Source organism: Danio aesculapii, chromosome 13, assembly GCF_903798145.1.
Source record: "Danio aesculapii chromosome 13, fDanAes4.1, whole genome shotgun sequence".
NCBI lineage: Eukaryota > Metazoa > Chordata > Actinopteri > Cypriniformes > Danionidae > Danio > Danio aesculapii.
In genome coordinates, this window is record NC_079447.1 from 45,569,471 (window position 1) to 45,585,643 (window position 16,173).

General features: G+C 36.9%; 1 protein-coding gene across 2 annotated transcripts in view; it reads left to right on the top strand.

Moving 5' to 3' along the window:
- The window catches only part of ninl (ninein-like), a 74,601-nt gene that overhangs the window by 44,361 nt on the left and 14,067 nt on the right, over positions 1–16,173 (top strand). Inside the window, exons 12-20 of one of the 2 annotated variants that reach the window (XM_056470544.1) lie at positions 3,085–3,195; positions 3,270–3,359; positions 7,138–7,285; positions 7,411–7,479; positions 7,566–7,687; positions 10,706–11,064; positions 13,532–15,157; positions 15,620–15,724; positions 15,861–15,930. In XM_056470544.1, the coding sequence (XP_056326519.1) occupies positions 3,085–3,195; positions 3,270–3,359; positions 7,138–7,285; positions 7,411–7,479; positions 7,566–7,687; positions 10,706–11,064; positions 13,532–15,157; positions 15,620–15,724; positions 15,861–15,930 (2,700 nt within the window). The remainder of the gene's footprint in view (positions 1–3,084; positions 3,196–3,269; positions 3,360–7,137; positions 7,286–7,410; positions 7,480–7,565; positions 7,688–10,705; positions 11,065–13,531; positions 15,158–15,619; positions 15,725–15,860; positions 15,931–16,173) is intronic. The other variant, XM_056470545.1, reaches the window with a different exon arrangement.

Consider the following 16,173-nt stretch of genomic DNA (forward strand, 5'->3'; position numbering starts at 1 on the left):
TGCAGCTGGAGTGGCATCCGCTGTGTAAAACGTATGCAGGTTTTAATTTGGTGGTTCATTCTGCTGTGGCAACCCCTGATGAATAAAAGGATTAAGCTGAAGGAAAGTGAATGAAGTAGGGCTGGGCGAAATTGGAAAATTTACATTGCGATAGTTAGATTTTAAGGCATTGAAAGGGGCTTAAATTAGTGATTCTCTAAATTTTTTGACAGCTGAAAAATAAAAATTAAAATAAAAACTTCTGTCCCAATCTCTTGCATATACAGGAGTATAATCTAGTGATATTAATATAGTGGTTTATTGAAACACCTTACACCTTTTTGGCTACAAAACATGACTTCCTCACAAAGCCTGGTTTATACTCCTCCTTTCCTAGAAGGCTGGCACGGTGGCCCAGTGGTTAGCACTGTTGCCTCACAGCAAGAACATCACTGGTTCTAGTCCTTACCAAGCCAGCCGACATTTCTGTGCAGAGTTTACACGTTCTCCCCGTACTCATGTAGGTTTCCCCCGGGTCCCCTGGTTTCCTCCTACCATCCAAAAACATGCAGATTGGCACCATAGACATGCTCCTTGTTAGTAGTTATCTCTTAAGAGCAATCACTGTCTGTTTATTCGCTATTACAGCAGGGTTCAAACTCCCCTCCTGCCTTGCAAACGGGAGGGAGCCCCAGGCTCGAGGATCTTATGAGTTCATGGCTCTCTCCTGGGACAGCATGCCAAACAAGCTTTATAATCAATCATCAGCTACGTGTGAACTGTTGAAATATCAAAAGTAAAAAAGGATTTTTCTGCAGTAGGAGAAGATGTGTGAATCTTTATTTAATAAATAAGTTGCCCCTCAGAAGACGGTATGCCAACACACTAGAAGCATGTAGTGGCGTTTGAAGGCATGAGACGCGGAGCACAGACACTCTTGACAGTAGGTAATTATTAATATAATAATAATAATAATAATAATAATAATACCAATACTGAAATGGTTAAGGCGTTTTAGAATGGCCAAAACAACATTTTAGATGTTTTACAATGTGCTCAGCCTGCTGGTTTGTCCATTCTCACACACTTACATTTTTTACTCTCACTCGAGGTGGTTTTGGCTTGTGTGACAAAGGATTTTAATTTCAGCCAGCCAGCCTCAGCGCTTCCGGTGAACTTACTTTCCATTATAAAATTGCCACGTTTAAGGTTGATTTCTTTAAAAACCATGATCTTCACCAGTGTTGCCAACTATTTCCAATGAAAAGTAGCTAAAGCCTGCCCGAAAATTTGCTAAATGTTGCCAGATGACATCACGCACTAGTTTGCATATTAATGACTAGCCATGGGACGATAACCGTTTTCAGTGTATACCGCGGTTTGGAAAAGTCAAGGTTTTAAAACCGTTGATTTTCTGCAATACCGTTCCTAAGGTATGTGCATGATTTTTTTTTATTTAGGTTTTTTGTTTTGTTTTTTTAGGACAACAGTATCTTCAGCAGGATATATAGCTGTAGATGCCGTTTTAAATTGCAAAAAAAATCTGTTTTTGAAACAAATGAAGACAGCGGAAGTCAATAAATAATTTAGCCTGACATGTTTACTCTTTCAAAATGTTTGAAATGTTTCTCAAAATAAAATGTATTGTGTTCAAAAGGAATTTATTTTTGTTTTTATCCCAGACATTTAAAAAAAGAATATATTTTAGAGCCGTAATCATAATACTGTGATATTTTTATCCAGGGTATCATACCGTCAGAATCTTATACCGGTATATGCCTATTAGTAACGTCATTGCGTAGTATCTTACAAGCGTAAGCCTGTCATGTCTCTACTCTCTGAGGCGCCGTGTATTATATTATATTAAAACAGTACATCCAGATGCACAATAAATAGGTTCTTATTAACATATTACCTCATGTGATGACGTCACTGCGTAATCGCAACTGAAAACTACATCTTTTAGTATACTAAATAAATAATGTTTTTTTTTTCAATTTGACTGGCCATCTCAGGAAAAACATTATTTGAAATGTCAACTATATTTTCATACAAATCTAAATGGACCATTTGTAAAATACAAACACTTTTTGATATAGTTTTAATTTTTAAACATAACACTGATAATGAACAGTTACATTCTTTAAAACAATCACAGTTTGTCTACTTTTTTTTTACTTGTCACTTTCACAAGTGTTAATTTCACAATTATGGCACTATTGGAATTTATTGCTACCTAAATTACCAACAATTGTACACGTTAACAAATATCTGTAAATTAACAGTTATGGAAAACAATCGGACCTAGCAATTTAACTTAAATGTGATGTGTGTGTTAAGTGAAGCCTGCAGCTACTGTTATTTTGAGTCACTTTTTAAAAATGGCTAAAAGTAGCAAAATGAATGTTAAAACTTGCTACATTTGTTGCTAGGTGCTTTTTGAAAAAAAAAAAAAAAAAAACGTTGCTAGGGTAGTATGAAACGTTGCTAAATCTAGCAACAAAATTGCTAAGTTGGCAACACTGATCTTCACTGCCTGATAAATATATGATATATAAAGTGGGTCTCAGACTGGACAAGAAGCACTGCATTAAATAAAAATTTTCCCAGGCCATGTCTTTAAAAAATGAGTTCATTTTACCCCAGTTTTTTCAATGGAGTTTCTGCGCTTGCCTGCTGACCCTGATGGCACTAGCGGTTACACGGTCTTTCATCTTGTTTTACGATTGAACAACTAATTGAATGCTTGAGTCTATTTAACTGAATGTATTGCAGTTACATTACAACATCCATGCTGTAAAAGCAGCTCTTATAAATTGAAAATAGTCACATTAAGCTTTTTTCGGAAGTTTAACATTGACTGAAAAACACTAGCTGATCTAATGCTTCTAGATCATGCAAAAAGTGTTATTGTTTACACGATTGGTTCCTTTGGCATCCTTCCATCAATTCCCTTGCAATCCCACTGACTTGAGTTTCCCGATGCCGCCTCTCTCACCTACAGTACACTGCTATGTGAAGAGGTGATCTGTCACGGTTAGAGGTGTATGTTTCTTTGAGCATGTCAGCGTGGTGTCAGGTTAAATAACTCTAGCCGTGTTACAGGAGAACAGGCGATTGGAGGAGGAAGTAAGCGCTCTTAAGGAGAAGCTGACTGAAGCGGAGAGCGCCATCTCGAAGCTGCAGAATGATCTAGATCATCTCCTGCAAGACAAGGTGAGATGTCTGAATGTCAGTTTGCTATTGGATCAGTTATGATTGCTGATTTATGATTTTGTCTTCATGAACAGTATGATGGCCTTGATGCAAATGGCACAGGACTGCTGAATCGAGAGGAGCAATTCTCCGAGATCTTCAAGGAGTATGAGCAGCAGTGCAGGGTATGAGTGTGTGTTTGTGGATGTTTTGTCTACAGTGAATGGTGACAGAGGTGTGCTATTACTTTAACTGCAAGTCTAAAGAGTAGTAATAATAACCTAGGAATTATTAATTTTAGCAATATGCTAATACACAAAAGCTACTATGCTACAATGATTATTTTTAAAAACTGCAGTATGTAAATTTTGCCACTAGAGGCACTTATTCACAACCAACAAAGGTGTATTTTGATGATGCTATGACTGAAGTCATGGGAGTTTTTTTATGGCATCCTATGAGATTTTGGGATGTTCACAGACGAACTGAAGTATTCAAAACTTATTATCTTGGTAGTATGAAGCAGAGCAAGGCTGAACGCTGTCGTAGCTAAACGAGTCCGCCGAAGCAGTCGCTGCTTTCATGCAATTTGGGATAATACTGTATGAGTTTTATGGCTATTGATGGTATATTTTAATGGTGGTAAGAGTAGATTTTTACAAATTTTTAGTCTGTAAAAACCTTTGAACTGGTTCTATACAATGTTCAGAATTCTGTTACAGAAATGTGTTCAAATTTGGGCTTATTTACCTAAACAATTACTGTTTTAATTAAAATTTGATAACATATTTAAATATTTACAGATAATAAAGGCTTCGTTCACGCAAACAATTAAAACTATTACTCACCCTGATATCTATCCATTTTCTTTAGACCTTCGTTCGTCTTTGTTACACAAATTAAGAAGTTTAGATGAAATTCGAGAGCTCCCTCATCCTCCAAATAGTTCTGAGACGTTTAAAGTACAGAAACGGAACCAAAACATTCCATGTGACATCAGAGGTTCAACTGTATGAAGCTTATGGAATAAAGTCGCTGTCATAAATATTTAATTAGTAAATAAAATTAACGCATCTGTAATTATAAAAACATAAAGTAAAACGGAACGTACTCTTCATTTTACGAGAGAACAATTCCAAAATCTGCGATTTAGAACAGACATCTATACGACATTTATTTTCTGTTTGTATATGACTGATAAATTTATGATGGGTGTACTTTACGAACACGAAATAGTTTCACCACAGACATGACAACCTGATTACGAGTACGAATCAAAAAGCACACTCCACTGTCAAGATTACGTCACCACTGTCACAGGCATTAATAAACAAGCGAGAGCCATCGATGACATCGGTGCGCTTGCTGGGCACTCGAGCTCCCACACACAGTCTCAGGTAAGATGTTGTTTGTTATTCCCTCTTTGAGAAATGTCCATCATGAGCTGTAATAAAGGTTGAGACTTAATAAGGTCCATTTTCGCAGTGTTTCTTGGACATTTTACAGAATCAAAATTAACAATCGGCCGAGGATAGTGAGCTAGCATAATGTATGTTAACATTACAGGCAGCAAGAGCAGAATTTCTCAGTGAATCACTTAACGGTGATGAAGTAATCTTTTTTTAACTGTTTAAGTAACTCGCAAACACCCTAAGATTACCAGATCCAACCAAATCAGACAGATTTATCCAGTATAGGTAGATAAAACGAAGAATTTTTTTACACTTTATTAATTAATTAATTGCTACTTTAACTCAGAATAAGCAAAATATAATGTGGCAATTAAGCAATCACCAATATAGAACACACACACACACACACACACACACACACACACACGGAAAGAGAGAAACACACAGAATAGTATAGAGCTAAATGGTAATAGTTTATTAATTATAATATAATAATACAATATAAAGAAACTAATAGTTTAATCAAGTAATATAAATAACAAATAACATAACAAACCTCTATATTATTAGCTACTAATACCTTACTTTGTACAAATTTAAAGATAATATAAAAATATATATCTGAACATATCATCTCCTTTACATCAATGAGGAGCTTAATTATTCAGCTTTCAGATGACATACAAGTCTGTTTCAGATGATTGACCCTTATGTTGGATTTTGTGGTCCGGGGTTACATATTTAATATTAATTTATTTGATTCATAGTCACATAAAAATGTTTAACGTTACACACCTCTGGTGAGCACAAACCCCCAAATATTTAACTTGCCCTTTGCGGATATCTTCATTACATAAGATCAATGGTCGATCTGGCTTTAATAAAAGTTACTTGATCAACAAACGTCATGTTATAGTCAGTCACAGTTAAGTGATTCACTGAGCTCGCTGCCTTTAACGTTAACATACATTATGCTAGCTCACTATCCTCGGCCGATTGTTAATTTTGATTCTGTAAAATGTCCAAGTAACACAGCGAAAATGGACCTCATTAAGTCTCAAACTTTATCACAGCTCATGACGGACATTTCTCAAAGAGGGAATAACAAAAATCGTACCTGAGAGTGTGTGGGAGCTCAAGTGCCCAGCAAGCGCACTGTTGTGATTGATGGCTCTCGCTTGTTTATTAATGCCTGTGACAGTGGTGACGTAAATTTGACAGTGGAGTGTGCTTTTTGATTCGTACTTGTTATCAGGTTGTTGTGTCAATGATGAAACTGTATGTCGTGTTTGTAAAGTACACCCATCGTAAATTTATCAGTCATATACAAACAGACAGAAAATGTCGTATCTGTTCTAATCGCAGATTTTGGAATTGTACTCTCGTAAAATGATGAGCGTTCTGTTTTCCTTTACGTTATTATAATTACAGATGCGTGAATTTTATTTACGCACGAAATATTTATGACAGCGATTTTATTCCATAGAAGCTCCAAGAACAACATTGTGCACCAAAAAACTGTAATCATTACTTTGTTTGCCAATGTCTTCTGCATCAGATTTGGGTATGGGTGCACTACGTACAATACATCACTTGCGTGTTCCGCTACTGACACTTAAGGCACTGTCCGTAGTAAACACACCCTGGTGGCCGCAATCTTTCCATCCAAAAATGCCTATTAAATTTATGCGCAAAACTGGATTATTGCATAAAAGACGCGCAAATAAAGCAGCGTTTCCGTCCAACGAGTCAGAGGACAAAATCGTTACTTCCTGATTAACTGTCTGGCACCAAATATCAAAAGTAAAATTGGATTTTTCTGCAGTAGGAGAAGATGTGTGAATCTTTATTTAATAAATGAGTTGCGCCTCAGAAGGCAGTATGCCAACAAACAATAAGCATGTAGTGGCGTTTGAAGGCATGAGACGCGGAGCACATACACTCTTGATAGTAGGTAATTATTAATTTAATAATAATAATACCAATACTGAAATTAAGTTAAGGCATTTTAGAATGACCAAAACAACATTTCAGATGTTTTACAATGTGCTCAGCCTGCTGGTTTGTCCATTCTCACACATTTTCATCATCACATGACCTCTTATAACAAAATCACGACTTTTTTTTTTTTTTAAATGCGCATCTTCAATTTATGCACATCTTAGCGTTTCCATCAACTGTTTTTTTTTTTTTTTTTTTTTTTTTTTTATGCGCATATCTAAAATGTGCATCAAAATAGTTGGATGGAAACAAATAACACTTACCCTGAACTGACCTTTTAATGTATGTTTTAATTGCTGTAGTATAGTGCTCACTATTTTTCCCATATTTATTTTTTTTTAACTGCTCTCCTTTTTTTATACTTAAAAATTTGTACAAATTTTTTTGGTTTTTAAAATATTTGCAGAGACTCCGATAAGTTGTTGTTTGACATTCCATTTGATGATGCTTGTGGCAAGGAATTTTCACACTTGCCCTTGTATTTCAGAGTTTCAGGAAATAGTGCAGAATATGTGCAAATGACTCTGTGTCTCCGCCCCACTAAATACAGGAGTTGCAGGACAGGAATGACGAGTTATGCTCCGAGCTGGAGTTGTTGAAGTCTCAGGGCTCCGGAAAGAGAACCAGACTCTCCAGGAGCAGCCTTCCAGCTAACGACTGGTCAAACCGAAGAGCGTTAACTACCGAATCAGATTCTGGTGAATTCAATTCTTTTGTAAAAAAAAAATAAAGACTAAATGAATCAACTTTTTTTTCCCCAAGTTGTCTAACTTTATCATTTCAGTTAACTATTGAATAAAATAGCTCTTGTTGTCTTTTGCAGATGATTCTGAAATGAAGAAAGGTACATCTCCTCTAGTCAGAAAAAAGCTCCAAGTTACTGACAAAAATGGTGAGGAATTATTAAAACAGGGTTGTTTTTCCCTATAAAGAACATCTATATACATGGGTCACATTGTTTTTGGTGTATCTCTTTAGTGTTGGGTTCTTTGGAGAGTTTGGCTCCCCCTGTCAGCATTGAGACAGAACTAGCCATGGAAAAGATAAAAGAGAGACATGAGCAAGAGGTTCAGGACTTGAAGATCCAACTGGAGACTAAGGTAAAGGGCTACAGTCATAACTAGGCCCACACAAAATCTGTGCGCGCAGAAATCCACAGATTCTGCAGATTTTTAGCCCATCATGGAGTATTTTTTTTTTACTTGTATAAATGTTTTACATTTATTTTTATTCAGCTTTTACATTAATTTCAGTAATATTATTGACTAATATGAAAATGTTCATATGATTTATTTACAATACAGTTTGTAAAGTAATATTTTCAGTCTTTTAGTATATTAATTATATGTGAGACTTGCTCTGTTTACCAAATAATGCGGATCTAATTGTATTTGCATTTTTAACATTCAATAAAAGGTAAAAAGATATCTATTTTTTAATTTCATATATATTAAGTTTTTAGTTATGATACTCCCAAAATCATGCTTCATAAATCTGCAGAATTCGGGGTAGAACTAGCAAAAAAATGTCCGTAGATTCTGTCTGGCCCTAGTCATAACACAGAAACATTATAACACAGAAACATTATAGGCTTATTGCATGTACGCTTTCCAAATGAAACTGGATTCAAAGAGTCAGAGCTGAGGGGAAAAATGCTAGGATGTGCTAATGCTTCTAGACATATAATTTTGTCAGGTTCAATTATAACCTTATGGAGTGTAACAGAACGCTTGCTCTTTCAGTAATGTTTGGTCCAGAAAGATATTTTCTGTTCAAAAATCCATATCTCCATGTGCTGGGGAATTGGCAACATATTCTCAGGGTTTTCACACGTCTTTAAAGTACTTGAATTTTGGACGTATGAATTGGAAAGGCTTGGAAAGTACTTAAAACCAAACCTAGTTCCTTGAAAGTGCTTGAATTTAGAATGCATGGAGTTCTATTTCAACAATTGTACTGTGTTGCTCTCAAACTTTATTTAAAAAATGTTACATTTAAATCTAATACAAGAACTATGACGCATAATGCATTTTATCATTATTTCAGAAATTACGCTTGAATATTGACAGTATAAAATTCAACTAATTGTATTAAAGTTATTTAAATGATTGTTTAACTGGATACATTGATACATTTTAATGTAATTATTAAAGGTGCTGTATGCAAGTTTTTGACTTTTCTAAAGCATAAAAATACCATAATATGTTTACAGATTTTCAAGAAACGTGCTAGGTGAAATAGTCAGATATTCTGCTTTGAAAATGTGTTTGGTGCCGGAACGGCTGTCTTTTTTTGGGGTTCTTTTAACCCACCCACTGCCAGTTTAGCCAATTATATTTCAGCACCCTGGGTTGCCTTGATGGGAAAAGTGTGTATTTCATTCACTCAGGCTCCCTTTACACTAATACGTTTTAGTTTTAAACTGCGTTTTAGAATGAAAATGATCCGCGTCCACACTGGCGTTTCACCTAGCATTTCTGAACAGATCTCAGCCCACACTATACTGCTGAAAACGCACATCAGGTGACCGCACACACGCACAGCATGCGCTGTAGTGTATGCGTGCGTCTGAGCCCCAGGCAGTCAGCAGGTGCTTTGAGCACATCTACCCAGATGAGAGCAGCGCACGTCGGACTGTTCATCAACGATCTACAGCTGGATCTAATGTCACTATATTTGTTAAATGTGATTTTTAATTCATCTTGTCGTCTATATCTTCAGGCTGAGTGCAAAGATAAGTTAATATATTAATTAACGTAACCGCGTACACTGATTCTGCACATTTGACTGATTGCTTGCATTTATTTCCCATATCGTGTAAACCTGTTGTACGTTATACTTTTATAATGGCCGTTATTGATTATTAAAACTGATATTCAGCAAAAGAGACTGCATGTTTCATAATTTCAATGAAAATTAAAGGAGGCAGTAATGTTATAAGCTCTGTTTTGTTATAAATATGCATACAGTGAAGATGAGTCATATAAATATGTAGCTACATGACACCTCAACATTTTGACAATGAAAATAGGCAGTTCCTTATATCATGTTTTCATTTTATTGTTAAGAAAGTGAAACCGTAGCCAAGATGATGTGAATGAGGCTGTAAAGTACACTGTTCCCTTTGAAGGTTCACCCGACGTGTCCTCTGGAGTTTGTTTTCCATATCAAACTTGTGAAGGCTGAACTTACAAGGAGAGGATGGAAGACTGAACTTAGTGCAGGCTACTTAATATTGAGGAAAAAGCCCCAATCAAATCAGACACCTCCGTTTTCAGATGTCTTCATTTTCCCCCATCCACACTGACACGGAGCAGCTGCGTTTTCAGAAAGCTCCGTTGTTGGTGCTCAAACTCATAGTAGTGTGGCCGGATGGCGTCACCATAGCAAAACTTGCACATTTTAAAACTAAAACGTATTAGTGTAAATGGGGCCTCAGTCAGAAAGGCTCTCGAAGGATGCGTCCGTGACCGAAATGCGACCTCAGGTGGACTGTAACAACCCCGAAATGAGACGCAGATTCAGAGTTCCACATGAAGTGGTTATTAATTAGCAAATGATATAAATATTACGAACATAAACATTAGGTGAGCCGATTACATTGTAACCCCATGTCCTAACAACACGCTACGAGACCAGATTTGCAGTGATAACTTAAATTATTAGCATTTAACACTGAATAAAGCACATGAGGTGTACCTGAGGTAAACCTTGTCAGTTTATTTTATAGATGGAAGCAATATAAGCCGTATCTAAAATGATAAATTTCATAGTCTAAATAAAAGCAACGGCACGTGATGATAACTGTTGCCTTAAATCAGCCTTTAGGCTCATAGTTAGGCACACTTCTGTTAATTTCGTCAATCTGGCAACCTGTGCTTGCATGTGTTTTGAACCAGGTGTGCAATACCTAGTTCAACCACTGGGTGTCAAACTTGCATACTGCACTTTTAAATGTAAGACAGATGTTAAGTACAGAAAGGAATTTCATAGCCCTATATATGCTGGGGGTGTTAATGTGCTCTATTTAAAATTTGGTGTCCATGAGAGAGTGTAAACCCTGTATTCTGTAACCAAACCAATAAGGAGAAAAAAAATCTTAATTTAATTTTCCGTAGGTGAATTTCTATGAGCGCAGCATGGATCTGATGCGGCAGAATATGGAGGTTGAGCGGAAGGATATCTCACAGAGCTTTAAGATGGAGATCAGTGAGCTGGAAGACCTGAAGGCTCGGGCTGAGGAGCGGGCTGAACAGATGCGTCAGACGTCTGAAAGGCTGGAAGCAGAGCTGAGGGGCAAGACTTCAGGAGGTGCCTGGGGTCAAGAGCAGGAACGGAGGATTCAGAGGGAACGAGCAGAACTGGAGAAAAATTATGCTCGTGAGATCAGTAACATCGTGCTGCGCCTCACTTCAGAGAAAGATCAGCTGGAGGCAGAACTCAAGCTCAGGATGGACCAGGAAGTGCTGCTTGTTAGGTAAGTGTCACAAAAATGGTGTGGTGAAGGATCTAGATGACAAACAACTATCTTTAGTGATAGAATATAAAAACAGCTTATTACTTTAGTCAGATATGTGTCCCCAAAACCAAACACTCATAAATCAGCCTTCATTTTAATTTCAGTGAAGAGATGTATAGAAAATAATCACATATAGTGCTGGCATGCAAAATAAACTGTATATAATTTAGATCTTAAAATCAAATAAAAATGTAGAAATTTTTGATCTACTACATTTTAATTGACTATTTTAATGGAAAAATAACAGTAATCTTTAGGGTAAGTATTTTTATAATTATTATTTTGCAGACATATAATATTATTTGAGTCACCATTAAAAAGAATAGGTAAATAAATTCTGAAAATAGGTAAATGTATTTAGGTAATATGAAAGTGTGTATATATAGTCTTCATATCATCAATTGAAAATAACAGGAAGCTAACATTTTAAAAAAATTATTTAAATATTTGAAAATAAACATGCCTAATTGTTGAAAAACTGCAATGCTCATAATGCCTAGTTCACACTACAGGATCTGAAGCCTGATTTGCAGGTTAATGAGCTTGCAGACAGATTTGGTTGTGATTTTGGGTCAGATGTAGTGATAATCTACAGCCAATGAGAGAGCAAAATCGGCTCAAGTCGGCTTAAAATCGGTTTAAGGTCTGTTTTCTTTAAAAAATCATGGATATACGATATAAAGTGGGTCTCAGACCGAACAAGAACCACTGCATGAAATAAACTTTCTACTTCATGTCTTTAAAATATAAACATTTATTTTACTCTAGTATTATCAATGGAGTTTCTGCGCTAGCCTGCTAATCCGGACAGGGGCGTGCATGCAAGCAGTTTTTCATCTCGTTTTACGCTTGAACAACTAAACGAATGCTGAAGTCTATTTAACTGATTATATTTTAATTACATTACAACATCAATCATGTAAAAGGAACCGTATAAAATTGAAAAACTCACCAACCGTTGACCAGAAGTTTATTGGTATAGGAAGAAACACTAGCTCCGCATATACCCTATTCCAATACTAAACTCCAAGAATAGAGGATGTGTGAAAGAAACTGGATGTGTTCTTGATGACTCGAATGCGGACTTGAGTGCAGAATTTAAAGTCCCAGAAATCATTGCGGCTAAATGGAGGAAAACACAATATTTTATGTTCATAATCAGAGATTTTTCCCAAGTTTTTAAATGAAATGTTGAAAGTGAAAATGTACATGAAAATTTTAATAATGACAAATGCATGGAAAGGTAATTTACTAAAATTAATATTTAAAGTTTTATTTGTATTTTGCAAAGTATCTTTGTACGGCTTGAAAAGGAAAAAAAATTGAATGATGTAATGCTTAATTTTCTGTTAAAATGTGTGAAGTTCATGTGACCATCAGTCATCATTTCCCACAGAATGCATTGTGTTCTCATGCTAGTCTGTTCTCTGCATTCCTGGTATTGGGAAAACAGCCGAGAGCATATAAAAGCTATATTTATCAGCTGAACCATGCAGAAATAGGAGCGATCGATCTGCTGACGGATCAGCTGATAGATGTAGATTTCAAACACTGCATGGCTGTGTGTCAGTGGTGTAGGTTGTCATCATAAAAACAAGCATCCAATAGTGTTCTGCTTTTTCTGATGGCTGAGCCCTGAACAGATAATTTACTGTAGTTTTGGAGCCAGACAAAGTTTTGGGTGACAGTTGTCAGATTGTGTATTGTGTAGCTCTCTCTTGTAAATTATTTACAGTATGTACTATCATGTTGTGGTACCACACCGACATAGGCAAAAAGTCATGGGCTGTGTCCGAAATTGCATTCTTCCATATTATATAGTGGGCTAAACGGTAAGCAAGCCAAGTAGTATGTCCTAATTCATAGAATTTGGAAAAACTGTATGCGAGAAGTACCTGGATGAACTATTACTTCCAGCGAGATTCTGAAGTGTGCATCCGATGCACGCTGCGCTATCCCATGATGTCCCACGAGAGAATTCATGAATGGGACTGAAGCGACAACTCGTGCGAGTAGGTCACATGATGATGACAAAATGCCGGATGTAGTGCCTCCGAGTTACATTCAGACTGTATAGAATATACTTTTTTAATGGCCAAGTAGTATGTTTAAATTCAAATGCAGTACCTACTGAGTAGTAGGTGGTTTCGGATGCAGCCATATAGTCTGAACCGCTTGGCAATCTGCTGATGCTTAGTCATGAAGTGTGAAATAAGCAATAAAGTCACATTTTATTTCCCTAAATACTCATTTAATTTCTAGAATTTTCATTTTGGTTGATCCGAGTCCTTCCAAACCCTATTGTGTACAAAAATTACATCATCTGTGTTCAACCAACATGAATTTATGGAAGACATAGATTTTTCCTGTGGTATCCATGTTATGAATTAAGACACATATGTATAAGCATGTTGCTGTATCCCAGGGAGAAGGCAGAGCAGCAGATATTGCACATGAAGGAACAACACCGTGAGGCTCAGCACAGTCTGCTGCATCAACTGCAACTGGAGCACAGCCGCCTACAGGAGCAATCTGAGCAACATTCCAGAGAAGTTGGTACATGGGAATCAAGGGTACAGGAACTAGAACAGGAGGCGCGCAGGGAGCGTGTCCTACGCAATGAGCTCTGGAATAAAGAGCAGGCTCAGATCTGCAATAAAGTGGCTCAGGAAAGGAAGAAACTAGACGAGGAACACCAGGAGGAGATCATGAAACTAGGAGAACACATCCAATTCCTGGAAGCTCAGGTAGAGCTCGCATCCAGGGCTGAGGAAGAGATGCTCATACTACAAAAACAGCTAGAAGATAAGCTGGAGGAGATGTGTGTTCAGCTGGAAGACAACACCATTTCCATGAAAGCTCAGGATGCCCTAATTCAGCGTTTGACCTCAGAACTTTATGCCAAAGACAAAGAAATTGACATTAGAAATGAGAAGGAACAAAAATTTTGTATTAAGCTCTCTCAGGTAGAACAAAAGCTTAAAACCGAACGGGAAAAGAAGCAAGAGGTTTTGAAACAAAAAGAGCAACTACAGAAAGAAATGAACAGAAGTATTCAAGATCTAAAGGAAAAACTAGTAAAAGAAAAAGAGGTGCAGCAGAAGCTTCTTGACAGAATTTCACAGCTGACTAAAGAGCTAGAAAACTGGAGGACCAGATCTGAGACCTGGCAGAAAGAGATTGACATGATGCAGGGAAGCAGTAGTCATCTATCGACTGCATTTGAAGAACAGCAAATGCAGCTAAAAGCACAAGACAAAGAACTTAAGGAGCTTCAAGAGAACTTGACCAGAACGCATGAGGCTTTAAAAAGCAGAGATGATGATCTCACAAGACAGGCTTCAGAGTTAAATACTGTGGAGATTGAGCGAGATCGACTTGTAGAGGAGCTAAGCAGTCAATGCGAGGTTCTTAAGCAGCTTCAAACACAGGTCGGTAATCTCTCTGATGAGTGGGATCAAATGCACACAATGGAGCAAAACCTCCAAGGCTCTCTTCGTGTGGAGCAGGGTAAGGTTGGACAGCTCCAAGCCCATCTGATCTCGGAGCAAGAAGAAAGATGTCGTCTTGAACAAAAGAACTCTAATTACCAGCAACTTGTAAACCAGCTTTCATCCCAGGTTGTTGAAATGGAGGCTGAATCTACCAAACACAAAGAGAATGCAGAGAATCTAGCACTGGAACTCCAAATCAAGGACAGCCAAATGCTGGAACTCGATCATCAGCTTAAAGCCAAAGCCGAGGAGATGGATTTGCTCTGGAAAGAGGTTCAGATGAAGATGAGCCTGTTTAAGAATGTCACACAACTTTCATCTCAGGTTCAACTTTTAACCAACCAGTTGGAGGATAAAGAGCAAGAACTCTGCTCTCTGAGAGAGGAGGCTGACAATACAACCAACCAACTGCATCAGTCACTAATGGACTCCCAAACAGAGCATCAACAGATGGAGATCTTTGAAAGCGAGAAGAGCCATATGAAAAACCAGCTTCTGGAGATGGAGGAACTTGTCTTGGCTTTAGAAATGCAGATGGACCCAACCCGTACCCACAGGTTTGTGGTTCTCCAACTGGTAGATGACCGTCGAAACAGAACCAAAAGACTAACCATTGCTGCATTTATCCAATCGTCGTTTCTCCCGTATGGATGCCAAGACTATTTTGTTTTCATATAAGAATGTTTGACTGAATGTTTTGCAGAATGAGATTTTGTTAACCGTAGACCTGCGCTTTGATTTTTCAGGCCTCATGCTGCATCCCACTAACTGAATGATAGTGTCACTGACATGCATGCAAATTCACTATTAATAAGTTAATGTATTCTGATTTGAAAATGTGTTCTTGCATCTTAATTGTATTATTAATATATAGTTTGTGTTGTCTGTCTTAATCTTTTGCAATTATTTTATTTTGTTTTTCCTTTGTTTAAATCTTGCTTCAAGTCATTGTTAGCGAATTTAAGCGTTGAGATGATATAATGTAAAAATGTTCTCTGTAATTTGGCTTCCAATTTTAGGGCTCAACTTGATGAGGTCACCTCGGAAAACAGTGCACTGAAAGACAGGCTTGCTGTCCTGCAGCAAGATGTCAAGTCACTGGAGGAGGATATCAACAACAAGAGGTAGATGAATAATCTGCTCTGACTTGTAAACTATTCACATTTTGTTGCAACTAATTAAACTTTTTATATATATTTATGTGTGTGTGTGTGTGTGTATTTTGTTATGCGTGTATAACAATTTTGTATCACTTTGTAGGAAGAAACTTGAAGAAATGGAAAGAGGATATATGAAGAATCGAGACGATGAAGAGAGGCTACGGAAAGAGGTAAGATGGGTATCAATTATATACTTGGAGAAAATATTGATTATTATATTAGTATGTATGCAGAAGTAACATTTTTTTTATTATTGACGACTTAACAATCCAATACATTTCAAGAGGCTAAAATCATCATCTATTCATACATCCATACCTAAATATTATGTTAGGGTAGTAAATTACACATTTAGATTGAGTACACTGATGAGCCAAAATATTGACCACTTACAGTTGAAGTAAAGCAATCCC